Below are 16703 nucleotides of genomic sequence, written 5' to 3'. Positions count from 1 at the left end.
CTGCATTCCTTCTACGAGTGATCAAGGCCCTGCTTCTAACCATGCTCCGGAAGTGTCAAACCCTCATTGTCCTCACCCCTCGCCCTATTTGTCCACTACACCGGGGGTTAGTTGTTTTCTACTGCTACTAATTGTCTCTTACCTGTTACACAGTCGGTTTACTTCTCTTCTTACTTTTTTTTTTCTCAGGTTGCCCCAAAACATAACAAAAATCTGCTTCCAAACCAGCTTAGTACGTCATCCACACAGCTGAAAGATGTATGTGCCTTGAACAGTATAGCGGGACCTAGCCCTTTGTCCTCACCTGTTAAACATTTGCTCCAAAGTACTTCCCGGAAAACAATGACAAGGAGCCAAGCTCGCATAGCTTCACTTCCTTCTGCAAAGTGTAGTCAACAGCTACTGGTTTCTGGCCCTGCTATGAATCTTCGTAGCAAGAAACAAGCTCCCAAGCCTCCTGTTGGTGACTGTTCTGAATACATTTTAAGTACACTTGAAGCTATAAACTCTCCAACTGTTTCAAAATTTTTAGTCAAACTTTCAAAGCTTCAAGGCAGGTGCAGCATATTCTGGAACTCTAACGCCTCATTTAACTGTCTCTTCTATACCATATTATACATTCATTTTCTTACCATGTTTGTTTTGCAGTGAATACACTATAAATGGTCAGCCATACCCTGCTGCCTTCTTCTCTGAGATATCTAAGCCTCAAAACTGGGTTTCAAGCTTGGTCAGTCTCATCTTCTCCACATCTCATTAGTATTCTTCATTTCAAATCTTACTCTTTCATAGTTCTTACTCCCATTGTCTCTGATCTCCATTGTTTTTCATTGCAGCACATTGACTGTATTGTCAGCTTCCTTTGGAAGAAACATGGTGCGTACCTTGCATCACGGAGAATTACACTTCTGGACTCCATGTTCACTTCCATTATGAGCAACAAATTTATGAGTTTCAGCCAGAACCTCAATACATCTGCCTATGCTTGGAATCCTCTTCTGATTGCGTATGCTCGTGGTGTAGTAGATGGCCGTCCTTCCCAATTGGCATGGCTCAAAGATGTTGACATTGTCTACATGCCGATGAATTGGGGAAAGAGACACTGGGTTGCCTTAGCCATAGATCTATGTCGTGGTCATATTGACATCCTTGACCCCTTTGAAGACTGCACTCCTCAAAGGAAGGTCGTCTCATAAATGTCTCCTATAGCTCAAATGCTTCCTTCTTTGCTTCAGTCTCTTTCAAATGATGTCCCTGCCACTTGGCCATCAACTGGCTTCACATTCATGCGAGTCTCTCATCTTGCGCAAAATGACCGGGGTGGCGACTGTGGCCCGATGTCTCTTAAGTTTATTGAACTCCACTCACATCAGCTCACTTCGTTGCTTCAGCACCTTACAAAGAAGCAGGTTGACAGCATCAGAATGCACTACGCCTTGGATCTCTATGCGGAATATCCGTCCTTCTCTTGATTGTTTTCCTGTCTCTATTTGCATTTTTCTGCGTTTACCAATATCTGAAGACTTTACACTTCCTCCCCTTAAGCTCTGTACCTATGCTGTGCTTCTACTACATTCCCCATTCTGTTTTAACTCTTCTCACATGTACCTATTTCCCTTCGTAACTTCAGTTCCTTGTATTTATCCTCTTTCGTGTACTTTTATGACAATGGTTTATGGTTTTAGCTCATGTTGCAATATACCTGATTTTTCTTGCCATAAATGTCAGAGCTCCTCACCCACTTAGCTATTAAACATTTATTTGCTTGCTACCAGTGCCTACATGTTTTGCCTTTAAAAACAGATAATCATTCACACTTTCCTTCTACCACAGAAGAAATGGAAAAACTGGACATCAACATTGCTCTAGATATTGTCTCACGTGTTGGTGAGGATTCGTTTAAGGCTCTTGGGGGTATGCTGCTGGCTTCGAAATTCTACCACTATCTCGCATCTCATCCTATTGTTCTCAACAATGTCAGCCTTCAACCTTCCTTGCAGATGCAAGCCTTATTAACGAAGACTCTATTTATCGTCTATTCTTCCGCCTATGTTTGGACTCTCTTAATCCAACTGCTGCCTACCTTGAAAGCATCCGCCTTGCTGCAAAACTTGGGCGTGCTGAAGATGCTCTTCGGTTGTTATACTCCTCTGGCAATAGTCCACCTCAAGCTTGGTTTTCACGGGCATTATTAAAGGTTTGCCTCGGCTTTTACCAAGAATCAATTGCCACAATTGATAGCTTCATCTCGTCTATTGGTTCATTCCGTCAAGCTGATGCTATTGGTAGCACTGTCTTTAAACACATAATGCATATTGGTCCAGTGAAGATTCGTTCGCACGCTAACACTTGGCACTATGGTGACATCCCTACCTGTTTTGCTACTAGGTGCCGAATTGACAGACGTTGCAGGCAGTGTTTTTTGTATTGGTTTAGTGTTATGTACCTCCTTCTTTGTTAAACTCTTTTCAAGATCTTATTCCTAAATCTTTTTTTTCTTTTTCATTTTTGTATCTTGTATGTGACAGTTCCAGTAAAAGCAGTTCCTGTATCTACAGCAACGCTTACACCTTCTGGTTTCCATATCATTTGCTAGTTTCAAGGCACTTTACACTGTCACTTTTCCTTGACAGAACACGCAAGGGAACACACAGCTTTTAATTACCACTTGCTGCTACTGTGCCACCTATATCACTTAATGTATGTCATTGCACGCTTACTCCCCACCTGCATTTCAACTCCAAATATGTTCCCTCTCTTGCCTCTAATTCCCTATTTAATCACTGTTGTTCTTTCTTTCTCCTGCAACCTCAGAAACGCAAACTCCAAAAAAATGAACATTATTCCACATCCTCTGCTTCTTGACATTGTTCGGCGTCTCTCCCAGCATGGTTTCAGAGAGTTAGGTTCTTTGGTAGCTGCTGGACCCGAGTGTATGGCCCTTGCCTTTGACGAGACCGTCCTTGCTGATGTCGATATTGATGAATTCGTCTTCGCACCACATCTGGCAAATATTGGTTCTGTCTACAGGCCGTTCTTTTTACGGTGTTTGGACGCTGATAATCACTCTGACCAGTTCGTTGAAGGCTTACGCCTTGCTGCTGAAGCAGGTCCTTCCCAGCTATCAATTGATCTGTTAGGAGCTGCTGCTCCACACATGTTATATGCTAGGTTTGCCTTGGGAATTGTTCTTGTTTGTTGTGGTTCTTTTGACCAAGGTATGGTGGTCATGGAATCATTTTTTAATCTTGTTCCTAACATTCCCGAAGCAGTTGAGATTGGTGAAATGTTTCTACATCAAGTTACATCCCTGAGATTACCAAGGAGTGGTCGTTATGACAATACCTTACGTTTTGGTCCTGGTCTGCCTAATTGTTTTCTGAACAATTATACGGTGTTTTCCCTTTGTCGTCGATGTTTTGTTTACATGTATGCAACTCGCTTTCGCGAGCTATGCTAACTACATCCTATTCTGCACCTTGTACTCACCCAATAAATAAAGTACCTGCTGTTTTCTTTTTACACCAACAGAAGCCTTTTTCCATTAATACTTTAAGGGACATACATGCGTAGTTTGTTTGAGCATCAGATTAATATATTACATGCTTTCATATTACCATAATTCCTATGTACATTTAAGGCACTTTCTTACAAGTTGGTTGTACCCAACTAAACCGAGCTGATCTCCAGCTTCCTATACATTGCCTTGCCCTAAGCCAACGATAAGCCGAAATACAAAAGGGTCTGTCCCCGTCGCTGCTAAACATATGTGTCCATAGGCCATCAACTGACCACGCCAAAAAAACAATCACTGCAACATAAACTACCGCTTCGTTGGTCCAAAAAGTTATAGTCTCCATCTACACAGCTGCCACACATTGTAACATATTGTTTAGTACATATAACCAATAATTTTACTTCCAACAGAACAAATATAGGATATATTTATTTCAGGCATGTACCTTAAGATGGCATGTTAGAGCAAGTTGCTCTGTTATGACCTTGTTCACCGCAAGTAGAACACTTATGCGGTCCAGTCTTTCCCCTTTTTGCACCATGCAGAAACATTAGAGACTGTTAGTTCCTAAATTTTCAGTTTTTCTCGGCTATGTAGAAAACATAACTTCCTTCCTTACCGTGTACTCTCCACTGGAAGGGATCTTTCTTTTCCTTCTCCGACCAGGACCATTCTTATTTTCAGGTGGGATGAACTCTGTTTCTTGCACAGCAGTTGGAATTTCTTCGTCACATTCATTAGGCACAGGGAAGATCAGCTTCTCGTAAGTGGCGGCAAAGACTTTTACCATGTAGTGTTCACCTACCAAAGAAGGTACTTCAACGCGCTTCCTCCTTGCTGCAGCCAAGACATGACAACAAGGGACTTCCAGCTTTTGAAATTGCAAACAGGCGCAGGTTTTCTGAGCTAAGTCCACATAGTACTACTTTGTCTTCGAAGCAACTTGGAAACTCCACTCTGATACTGGTTTCACAGCCAAGCCAGCAGACTCAGTGTGGTGGCGGAGGAGTAATGTGTTGACAGCAGGTGTTATCACCTGTCCCATAGCCAGTAGTTTCCTTCCCTTCTCCCTTCTGAAGCAAAACCACTCCATTAACTTTGTTCTAATAGACTCAACCATTGAAACAATTGGTAGTTCAACAATTTTTGCTAATGCGCCATTTAGAGCCTCGGCAATATTGCTACTCATCATGTTGTAGCGTTTAGCTGGACAAAACGCTTGTGTCCAATGCTCAAGAGGAATTGCATCTAGATATGCTGCACACTTTTTGCTTCTCTTCTCAATCTTGCCAACAGAAAAGACAGAGGCATAATTTCCACCTTGGTTGTCTAGTGTTTCTACAGGGGAAGCATTCTCTATTATGTTGCCGCTAGAAAACGCAAGGGAATCAGACTCCCCAAAAGTGTGCTCTGAAACAGGTAGGTTACCATTCCCTACAAGGCTGCCCTCAGGTGAAACAGCAGGGTCCTCAGTTCGCCTTCCTACATATGACAAAACTACTGCACCTATGTCCTCCTCCACAGAGATTCCATCTTCAGCATTTGGTGCAACTTCAGCTGGTTCAGGCTCCCCTAACTGGAGTAAGGAGGAATTAAAGTCAAAAGCATATTGTCGATCGAATGCCAAGGTCCAGTAATCCTCATCACAAAGCTCATCATCGTCTGTTCCTGACCACAAAAGCCCATCACTGTCAGAATCTTCACTATGGTTACTTAGAATAGCATCCCCACTTTCAGTACATTTCCCTTTCCCCTTACGCATAACTCGCTCATTTTCTTGCTTCTCGGCTGCTTCAACTGCTCTGACTAACTCTTCTTCCTCTTCTGATGCTAAGGTTTGCTGTCCAGCAGGAACTGTTTCATTGTTCTCTTCACAGTTAGAAGACAGAGAAGGTGTATCTGGATCAGCAAGTCTAATGACACCACTCTCTTTTGTCCCACCGTCTTCAATGAAACCAGGTTCTCTGTCATAACTTGACTGAGTCCATGTTGCATCAGTACTTTCAGGAACAGAGTACATCCTCAATGGTTCTTTGGAAGAAGATGCCTCATTCCCACCAAATAGACGTCTCCTAACACCACTCAACTTGGTTGCATTACTGTTCTGGTCATCAGGCATGCCTGGGTCAATTGGCATCAACGCTGCGAAAGCCTCTGCAGTGTCAGCTAGACCTTTAGCCTTTTCAGCAGCTACTGAACATTGTTTCCTCAACATGACGCCAACATCATCACTATCTTCAGGTTCAAGAGACAGTAATAGATTAAGATGAACTGCAGTTTCCTTTACAGCCAAGAAGTTTCTCACCCCAATATTACTAGCAATGACGACAGGAGGTCTTGCGTTCACTGCAAATACAGAAAGTTGGCATGGAAGCCAGTAACTTAATTTTGGTTTGAAGCTCAGGCCATCCAATTCAAACTCTTTACGCACACTGCAAATCAGCTCCTCGTACGTCATAGATAGATTCATCCTAATACTGCGCGCAAAACAATCTTTTGCAATATAGAAATCCCAGATACCCTTATCAGAACATTCCCAACTTCCAGCAATCACAAATACAGGAACATCCGCTCCTTGCAAAAAATTATATATATCATAAGAAACCATGTTCAATACCTACTCCTACGCATCCCTAAAAGCAAACTATTAAACTACATGAAAATAAAGAACACGATTACCTGCGGATCCATAACTCTTTTAGCGATCTTATTCCTAAACACGCCAAACCTAGATCTGAGATCGAACTTGCAGCAGCAGAACTTTGTTCACAATGTCCACAAGAGGGCAGTCGCTTTATAATATCCTCATACTTAAGACTTAAGAGGCTTTAAATGACATCCACCATAAAACAAAACCCTACCAAATCTCAGCCACACGAATCGCAGATCTACTGTGCCGGCGGTCACCTCCATGAACAGAGCACGCGCTGTTCAACGAAAAAAAATTTTCGAAATCCCTCACCTCCCGCTCCTTACGCCAGGGGTAATATTGTCTTCTCAAGTTCAAAAAAAGGACAAAAACAAAAGCCCAAAAGGAAAAGGGTATGGCTCAAGCTTTTGGCCTAAAAAGGGTATTCCAGCCAATAATCCCTTAAAAGAGTTCAGGAACTACATCTACTAATATTTTAAGAATATAGCACATTATATGTATCAGTTTAAGTAAATAACATCAAGGGTATGGAAAATGACCAATGGTGGTGGTGGTGATTCCGGTGATGGTGGTTCCGGTAGAGATTCCGGCAGCGGAGTTCATGGCGTTGTGGTTCCGGCAGCGGTGGTTTCGGCGACCGAGTTTCCGGTGGTGGAGATCCAGCGGTGGAGATCCCGACAGCAGAGATTCTGACGGTGGTGGTTCTGGTGGTGGAAGGTCCGGTGGTGGTGATGGTTCTGGGCTGGAGTAGTGGTGGTGAGTAGTGATGGTGGTGAGGACATAATTGTATTATTATACTTTATACACTCAATATCATTGTTTTTTTTTTGTATGGGTTAGTTTCCTATTTATATTTTTTTGGGTGGTGACAAATACAAATTTCCCAAATAAATTCCTATATATATATTTTTTCTTTCTTTTCTTTTTACTATAAGGCCAAAACTCTGTAATTTAGTACTTGATGCACTATGATAACTGTAACTAAACGATATTGTTGAACTAAGTTTCGTATTGTGGTTACAAACATCTTCAAATTTCAAGACATTTTGAGATTACTTGCATTTTTTTTTTTTTGTGTCTCATCAGACAATTGTGATTTGTGAACTGAAATGAAAAATCTTAGAAAATCCTTTTCTTAGAAACCTGCTTTTAACTCACTACAAAAAAATATCTTCTGTAGATATTTGAAACTAGAACTACTATATATAGCATCAGAAGACCAATGAAAACAAAATGGAAATTATTTATGATTCGTTAAGCTTTATGTAGAGTTGAGAGTAAGACCTAAACTACCTAAAATCCGTTGAAAACTGAAAACATCATATAAAATAGAACATAAACATCATATCTCAACAACCGAAATCACATTTCTTGTTTTCTTGTGTCTCTTCATCTCCCTTGCATTGAATCTTTCTTGAAATCTCAAAGATTTGCCGCAAGTCTTACTATACTCAAATAATCCGATATGTCTAATTTATCCAAAATTTCCATCCCATTTTTTATCAAAAATAATTTTGACTAATGTTTTCTTTTTCGGAATAACCGTTTTCATCCAATTTCCATTATTTTCTAGTCCGATACCCAAATTTAAAAGGTTTAAAGTTTCCCACCGAAATACACAAATACTCTAATCACATTTCTTGTTTACTTGTTTCAAAATTCATCATCTCTCTCGTATTGATTTTTTCTTCTAACTCTCAAAGAATCGCCGCAAGAGTTACTATTGACAGAAGAGTCTCCAAGAAATAGTCACGGTGTCACCTCCGCGCAGTGAATCTACCTCAGGCAATAACAATACAACCACCCCCGACGGAATCAGCGGCAAGAGAACTCCTCCATCTTCTTCTCCCGAAGATAAATCTCCTTTATCCAATCACCCAAAAGGTTTATGATCGGAGACCTTCTTCTTCCCCATCTTTCCGTGCCATCTGGAGCTTCTAGTTTGAAATATTTAGGGCGATTTTGGGAATTTCCGTTTTCGTTTCAGTTGGGAGATGGCGGCGGCGCTTCTATAGAGAACAGTGAAGCTCCAACCTCCGGAGAAGCCAAGATTTTGGCGGAACCACCACCACCACCTGTTGCGTCGTCACTCTTAATTATTGTTCGATCTTTCTGCTTTTGAAATTGGATTCTCAAATTGATTTTGGATTGTTTATAATCTTCTAGGCTCAACACCAAATAGTTCTTTTTCCAGATGGAAATATCAACACAGTACATTTAAGACCCCGTGGGGTCAATTGCTATCAAAGTCTGCACAGGTTTGATTTAACCTCTCCATCAATGGACAAAAAGAGAGAATTTTTTTTAGGTTTTAATGCTTTTATCCTGACAAATAGATGAATTTTTCAGCATCCAAACATTTAACATTTCTACATCGTCCTTCACTATTGGTTCTTGTCTAACCTCCAACCATACATTAAAAGATCGAAATCTTGGTGCATTATTGTGCAAGATCACAAGAATTCAGGTTAATTTTGTAATCAAGATCCTCTGATAATAGTCACACAAAGGGTACAAATTCACAGCCACAAACGATATATAACTTGCAACTAACATATTGTTGAAAATAATAATAATTATCCAATACAAAAACACAAAAGAGTCTGTAGAAATTAAAATTAGAAGCATCAAATATTTTAATTAAAACGGGATATCAACAGTAGATCCCTTCCACACATTTCTCGGTAATACAGCGACTTGCTATCAGACACTAGATCGGGAAGACCCTGGCTCACCAATAGACCGAGCAGACGACCTACAACAGTTGTTATAAATGAATAATCATCTATAAACAACTTAAACGTTGAATGATTTAAGATTAACACCAAGCAATAGCAATTATATTTTAAAGATCGCATTGACTTATTAAAACATTCTTACATCTCTCTGAACTCATCAACCTCATGCAAGCCATGGCAGGTATTTGGACCAGAATTGTTCCCGTAAGGAAGAGACATGCGTTCTTTACAAAATCGTTGTTGGAGTGGGTGTATGGTAACTTGTGTGATGACGAGTTGGTTGAAGGTGCTCCATGGTCTGTTATGTTTGCTTTGGCTGCTTGGTAGGGTTGGAAATGGAGATGTGGGAATGTTTTCGGCGAGAATGGCAAATGTAGGGACAGAGTTCGGTTTGTCAAAGACCTTTCAAGAGAAGTGTCTTCGGCAAATCTTTCTAAGGCAGGACTGAATCATAGGCGGGCCGAGTGGACAAATGATAGGATGGATTTCTCCACAGGATGGATGGATGAAGCTTAATACGGACGTGGCTTCGAGAGGTAATCTTGGTTTGGCCACTGTAGGAGGAGTTTTACGGGATGGGGAAGGTAATTGGTGTGGAGGTTTCGCGGTTAATATTAGGAGATGTTTCGCACCACTGGTAGAATTATGGGGCGTCTATTACGGTCTCTATATCGCTTGGGAGAAGAAACTTATGAGGTGGTGTTGGAGGTGGATTCGGAGTTGGTTGTTGGATTTTTGCAGACAGTGATCAATGAATCACATCCGCTGTCTTTCCTGGTACACTTGTACCATAGCTTTATCGCAAAGGACTGGATAGCCTGAATTGTTCACGTGTATAGGGAAGCTAATCGTCTAGCAGACGAATTGGCAAACTATGCTTTTTCCTTACATTTAGGTTTTCACTCTTTCGTGTCTGTACCTTTAGAACTTGATTTGATTGTAAGGGATGATACTTTTGGATCTACATGACCAAGACGAATTCCTGTTTTATTACGTTTTCTAATTTAATAAATCTGGGAGACATTGTCTCCCGGTTACTTACAAAAAAAAAATAGACATTCAAAGATCATTAATATTTGACTACCAATCTCTCCGGATAATCTCCAAAATGGTTTGCATCTCTTATCAAAGTGAAACTGACCATGAAAAGGTTCCTTATCCTTTGTAAACTTGACTAGAACCGCTTTATGATCATATCCGAGCTTCTCTAAAAATCACTAATGTGTTTTTGAGAGTAAGGAAAACCAAGCTGAATTACCAAAGCATCGATCAAAACTTTCTTGAATCCATTGGTTATTTCTCCCCAGTGATACACCAAGCTTCTTTTCTTGAAACACCAATTCTATCCAATTTTTCCCAAACCAAATCTTTCAAATTTGTCACAGGATTACCTTAAATAAAAGTAACAAAGTAACAAACCAAAAGATTGTATCATTCCTAATCTTCACAACTATAAGATTCTTATCTACAAAAAGAATTTCGAAGTCTTAGACTATTTTTCCAAAAAATTGCTAAACCTCCACTTTTATCTTTAGGATTCACCACATTACTTTTTTTTTTTTTTTTTTTGGTTTTAAGTTTTCCAAAATAAGAGAATACAAATTGGTAAGTAAGTTTCGACAAAAAAAAAAAAAAAAAAAAATTTGGTAAGTCAAATTTCTCCATTTATGTATAATGGGCTGGGCCTATAAGGCCCAATGTTTTGTATGTATAGACATATATATATATATATATATATATATATATATATATACTTAGATTGAAGCAAAAGTTGCAGTCTCCGTCTCGTTGCTTCTAGGGTTTCATCAACCAATTCGTCTTCGTCTCCTTTCCGCAAGCAATCATGGTGAAATATCTCTCTTTGTTCTTCTCCTTTGTTTATGATTCTGTAATTTCTGATTTTTTGTCATATTTCTTATGGATCTGTTGATTAGGTGCTCCAAAATGACATCGATCTCCTCAATCCTCCTGCTGAGCTTGAGAAGAGAAAGCATAAGCTCAAGCGTCTCGTGCAATCTCCCAACTCTTTCTTCATGGTACTGTTTGTTTTCTTCTCTGAAATCTGATTCGTAACACAATTGGATGCGAAACAATGAATCTTACTCTGTTTTCTTTGTGTTTTTTTCAGGATGTTAAGTGTCAGGGATGCTTCAACATGTGAGTTTTCTAATTTTGTTCGTAAAATGATTGTTCTATAGAGTCTTATAACTGTTGTTTGATATTGAATTTGAGTGTTGTTTTATTGAATTTATAGATATGGATTGGTATTAGGAAGAAGCTAATGTTTTAGATCAGTAGTGATACTGTGAATTGAATTGTCGATTTTGAATGCTAATTTCATTGAAACTATTGATAGGTACTAGGAAGTAATTGTCCAGGTTTTTAGTCAGTTGTGAATTGTCGAATTTGCTCAACTTGAATGCTGCTTTATCTACCATAGAAGATTGGTATTAGGGAGAAATTGTGAATAAGTAGTGATGTGAATATGTGAGGAGAGTACACTTGGACTTGGTAACGAATTGCTTGTTGGTTATTTTGTAGAACCACTGTGTTCAGCCATTCGCAAACAGTTGTAGTGTGTGGAAACTGTCAGACAGTTCTGTGCCAGCCCACCGGTGGTAAAGCGAGGCTCCAAGAGGGATGCTCTTTCAGGAAGAAGTGAGATTGAGATCTAACGAATCAATCATCCTTTCGCAGATGTTGTTGCTGTGAGGGGAATCAGATCTTTCCTTAGTTTGTTTTCTTGCTTTAGTAGTTTCAATGTCTATTGACTTTTTTTTTTCGCATATGAGAAGATTTTGAAGGCATGATAAAGCTACTAGCTGAGTAGTTGGTTAGAACTCTTATCTTGTCCATGTTTACATTTGTTGGTGGTTTGGTCATTCATTGAAGAAACAACAATTGTGAAATGTGAACAAACAACCTTGGTTAAATTTGAATTACTTGTGCAAAAGAAACTAAGACTTTACTTAACATGAGATATTTAGTGTATTTGAAGTTAAGTTTATGAAGTGAAACCTTAGCTATATAGGTCTCTACAATAACTAGGTTAGGACTGAATGCTACACATCGGTGAGTGATGGGTTTGTAAGATGTGGCCGCTGCGCTATTGACAACTTTGTTAGCTTTTGGTTGAGAGTTTAGTCTCTTAACAATGCTCCAATGTTGTCTCTTCCGCAATCTGAATGGGAATATCTAATCCGATGGCTTGAGGCTCTAACATACATTAACACTGGAAAAATGTTTTAGGGTTTGAGATCTATAACTCTGAGCTTGAGAAGCTTTTTGAAATCTATGGTCACTCTCACTGACAGTAGTACATTTTGAACACCTTTTTTGCTAGAAAATCTGTGTTAATATCGGTTGTGTAATCTATTGTCTAAAATCTAAATAACTCCATTGGTTTTGTGCAAATTTGAACAATGAAACTATTCCTAGTACTAAATTGGAATCAATCTTAAAACTAATAATTGATAAATGACATGACCAATGTATAATATCTTATTTTCCTTTTAACATTGACAATGTATAATATCTAAAATCCAGTAATCTAAAGAAAAATAAATCGAAGAGTGGCTATAAATGAAAGAGAATCTTATAAAGCTAAAAATCATGAGCAAGCAATTTCGCGGCGCCTTGAAATGTGAGAGAGACCAAGTGCGTAAACACTTTCCAATTATACAAAAACATCAAATGCTTTTTCTCCATCTCATCTTTGTCTCCGTTTTTTAGAAAAAAAGTAAATAAGACTGTATAAAAAAAAATAAAGGAAAATTTTAAAGTAGTTTTAAGAAAAGTACAATGGATTTACGTTTGGATCTCTTAAGCTGTTTTTGTAACTTTACCGAAGCATCTTCCTAATTCTGAGGCTTTTCTACAAAAACATTTTTTCTTACACAAAGTTGATGAAACTTCTTTCTGGGTAACAAATGATACTTTTGTTTAGATAACTTAGCTGTACAATTGCTTTCGTATGTAAAGTTAATCACATTTAAAAACAAAGTTGCTAATCAATCAAATCCTTAAAAGGAAGAAGTGTACAATAGTTTGAATTCATTGTGGATGTATATATCATATATTTGATCATTTACAAATTATGTAATCTCACTCTCCGAACTGTTCTAATTACTTTTAACTATTAATATAGGTCATTTTTTCACAAAAAAAACATTTATTTATTTATCAAACAAAGAAGTTACGGAATAGTTATTCCATTAGATCCCATGCAACTATACTTGTCCGGATGATTTTTCGGTTTTCAGAGATTAACCAATTGGGATACGATACATGGAAATAAAACCGGTTCGAGAGGCTTTACCCTCAGAATTTCTCTATGTTGAAACTCTTCAGAGGCGCTCTCCCATAACCATCCCGCAATAGCGCGCGATCTAGAGTCCACTCATGGACTAGACGCTCTACTCTTTAGATCGTATGATCCGGAGTCTATAGGCAGCAACACCCGAACCACTAAAGAGAGTCCCTTTAAACATATAAAAACGCCATGTTCGGTTTACAAAAACTTTTTTTATATTTTTATAACGTACCACACATGAATTCTAGTCGCAAAATTATAACCATTTTTATTCGTTTTTGATTCATAGTAAGCATGAATTATGTCGCAAGGCATGATACTTTATAAGAAAAATTATACCCGACTCATCGCCAAAGTAACCCCGTTAGGCCACATTTATAAACCAAAATCAACATAAAATTAATTTATTGAGAACCTATATCATAAAAAGAAGTAATAGAAATATCAAATGCTTACGTTCGTAAAATGTAGGCACGATTCAATTTGATAAAAGAGAACGTGCATAAAGTTTAAACCAGAAAAAGCAAGTGATCCACTACGTCAAATGGCTTATGTCCACGTGGCAAACTGTGAGAAGATTGCTGCGCCATTAAGTAAACCATATAGCCGTTAATTTAAGAAATATACGACAAGACTCATAAAGCCATGACTTGTGACCGTACCTTTCCATGTTCATATAAGATCCCCTAAGGGCTCTCACCTCCAATGTTCCTTTCATGCTAATTAAGCAACATCCAAAACATAAGAGAAAACACAATTATTGAAAAAATATGAAGAAAGCTACGGCATTGATGAAACATATCGTTGCGTTGTTGAGTTCTATGGCGAAGGCTAAATCTATAGCCATAAAGAACAAAACAAGTGCTTTCAAGACACGAGTACTCATGTTGTCTCTAGTGAAACACAAGAAACTCGGGTTTCGTTCGATTTCCAACAAGATTCACCACCTCTTGGGCCATGCAGATCAAGACGACGACGACAACGACCATGACCAAGACAAGAACAAGGCTATAGTTCTCTACAACAGCAAGGCATACACAATGGCTCATCATGAGGAATACGATGTTCACGAGGACGACAGCGACAAGTATCCAGATCTGAGGCACACGTTGTTCGAAGGAGAGGAGGAGTTTGGAGACTTGGAGGAGGAAGGTCAAGGTAGTTCTGTGATAGAAATGGTGAGGAACTCGAAAGAAGAAGGAGAGAATTTCAAGCTAGAAGATGAGATCGACCATGTCGCAGATATCTTTATTTCAAGGTTTCATAAGCAGATGAAGCTTCAGAAACTCTTGTCCTTCAAGAGGTATCAAGAAATGCTAGCCCGAGGCACCTAATACCTATATCTTTACATATACATATATAAACATGTTGGCGATAGATATGAATAATAGATTCATATTATGATCTTTGCTAACGTTCTTATTTTGTGTTGTCTATGAGAAGTCCTTCGAGCCCCCTTATTTTCTATGATCGAAATATTATGACCTCTTAGATATGTTTTCATTTGACATGTTGAGTTGAAGGAAGGATCTATCTGTTTTGTGGAATATGTTTTCTTCCTCATAGAGGTCGTACTATGTGTAAGATCTTTGAAGTGTTACAGTATTGAGCATTCTATTTTTGGATTATATTTCACTTATTTCAGTCTTAATCATATTTCGGTCCATTCGTTTCATTTACTCAGAGTCAACAGTCAAAGTTCATCACATTATCAGCCAAATGCTTTATTTACTGGAAAACTTTCAAGTTAAATTTACACAAGTTACACCTGATAGTAGTTACTTAACTCTGCAATCTTTCAAACATCCTCTCTTTGCGATTGTGAATCCAATCTCATATATTTTCAAATCTTCTCTAAGTTTTAATTCTTCAAACATAAAGCCGAATATCTTTGAATCTTTGATTTTGTCAAGCTCATAAAACTCCACATAAACTCGCACCATTGGCTTGCTCCTAACTTCTTTTAAGTCTATGGGTCGAATTAGCACCTAACTCACAAGATATCATGCATCAGTCCAGAACCGGCCATGAGTTTTACAAGGCTACAAGTGGACAAAAATTGGGCCAAATAATTTTTTAACTAGGATCGGACCCGCGGTCCACCGCGGGAGAATATTGGTTTACATATGTTGCGTTCAATATTGTGCGTGTTTTTTAGTAGAACGAATCGTGTAGTATACTTATAAATATTCATAATAACGAATTGTAGAGAAAATGTAAAATTGTTTATAAATATACCCATCGTAATAATTATGATTTACAAAATAGAATTTTGTGTTTTAAAATTCTAAAATTAGACGATTCATGGGAATTAGAGCAGTCAAAATAGGTCAAAACCGCGGGTCCAGCCCACATCATCTCACTATGGGGCAGATTTGGGAAAATATATTAAACCCGCAAATAAGCGGGCCACATGGATTAATTTGCAGTGGGTCATAGGTTTAATCGGTTTTCATCCGCGGGTTGGCGGATCAGCCCGCATATTAGTATTTATTGATAAAATTATAATTTATTCAACATGTGGTAATTTAAACAAACTTTTAATAGTATTTTGATTTATTTATTTATTTTAGTAGTATTTTAAATTTTGGTTACTTTAAAATTATTTAAACAAAATCCATGGACAATCCCGCAAATGTATGCGGATTTGCGGGATTGTCCATGGATTTTGTTTAAATAATTTTATATATAATCCCGCACGACTCGCGGGACGGGTTTGTATTTCATATATGCTACCCGCGGGTCGTGCGGACCGACTAACTACAAGTCAAAATATTTGTTGTCTATCGCAAAACGGACTTAACGGGACGAATCAACTCGCTTTGACAGTTCTAATGGGAATATTATTTAGTCATACAACAAAATGAAGTTTGGACATATAGTAATAATAGAATATGTATCTAGATGAGAGATTGAAAGATGAAGTATAATGTACACTCTTGCTGTAAGACCTTTCCATTTTGCTGTAAGACTAAAATAAATAAAACAAAAAAATTAGAGAATTTTTTTATATATCATTATATTTATAAATAGTATAATTTCATTTATTAAATTAGTTTTTAATTGTTATGGAATTAGACCCAAAAATATATGAACAAATTTATTGTACGTAATTAATGTATAATATTGTTTGGAATATGCTTTTATTATTAGTTACCATAAGTACAATAAGATTTTATTTGATTTCCATAAATATTTGATTTTATTTTGATTTTTCATTATTAATTCGAATTTATATTCCAAAAAAATTTCAAAGATCCGATTTCAGAATTTCGGGTCAATTTTCTGATTTTAACCCGACCCATTTTCATTTGTACTTCTCTTTTAATAGTATAGAGATATTTTAGTATTTTGTGTTTTTTTTTTAAAACATGTTTGGCCTCACATAAGTCGCAACCCCATAAAATAATGATGAGGTAGCCACCATAATTTAACCACTTGTGACTAGACTAAGTTTTCTATAGAAAAAGCCAAAACAAGATCATG

The 16703-nt window shown here is 37.9% G+C and overlaps 2 protein-coding genes across 2 annotated transcripts; both read left to right on the top strand.

Annotated features, from left to right (window-relative positions):
- The first annotated feature begins 10663 nt into the window (after window positions 1-10663).
- LOC9301648 (40S ribosomal protein S27-3) lies at window positions 10664-11757 on the top strand. Its single transcript, XM_002865528.2, has 4 exons — window positions 10664-10751; window positions 10840-10941; window positions 11034-11062; window positions 11447-11757. Exons 1-4 carry the CDS (start codon window positions 10749-10751, stop codon window positions 11565-11567), a joined length of 255 nt encoding a protein of 84 aa, XP_002865574.1. The 5' UTR covers window positions 10664-10748; the 3' UTR covers window positions 11568-11757.
- Window positions 11758-13727: 1970 nt separating this feature from the next.
- Window positions 13728-14854, top strand: LOC9299909. The gene has a single exon (XM_021015658.1). It carries the CDS (start codon window positions 13988-13990, stop codon window positions 14549-14551), a length of 564 nt encoding a protein of 187 aa, XP_020871317.1. The 5' UTR covers window positions 13728-13987; the 3' UTR covers window positions 14552-14854.
- Window positions 14855-16703: the final 1849 nt, after the last annotated feature.

This window comes from Arabidopsis lyrata (genome assembly GCF_000004255.2).
Source record: "Arabidopsis lyrata subsp. lyrata unplaced genomic scaffold ARALYscaffold_8, whole genome shotgun sequence".
Classification (NCBI taxonomy): Eukaryota; Viridiplantae; Streptophyta; class Magnoliopsida; order Brassicales; family Brassicaceae; genus Arabidopsis; species Arabidopsis lyrata.
The sequence above is the reverse complement of the archived record's forward strand: the minus strand, read 5'-3'. Positions and strand labels throughout refer to the sequence as shown.

Coding starts and splice junctions, on each gene's coding strand:
- LOC9299909 (XM_021015658.1), top strand. CDS start 13,988: ATGAAGAAAGCTACGGCATTGATGAAACATATCGTTGCGTTGTTGAGT.
- LOC9301648 (XM_002865528.2), top strand. Junction 10,942..11,033: donor CTCCCAACTCTTTCTTCATG/GTACTGTTTGTT, acceptor TGTTTTTTTCAG/GATGTTAAGTGTCAGGGATG. Junction 11,063..11,446: donor TGTCAGGGATGCTTCAACAT/GTGAGTTTTCTA, acceptor GTTATTTTGTAG/AACCACTGTGTTCAGCCATT.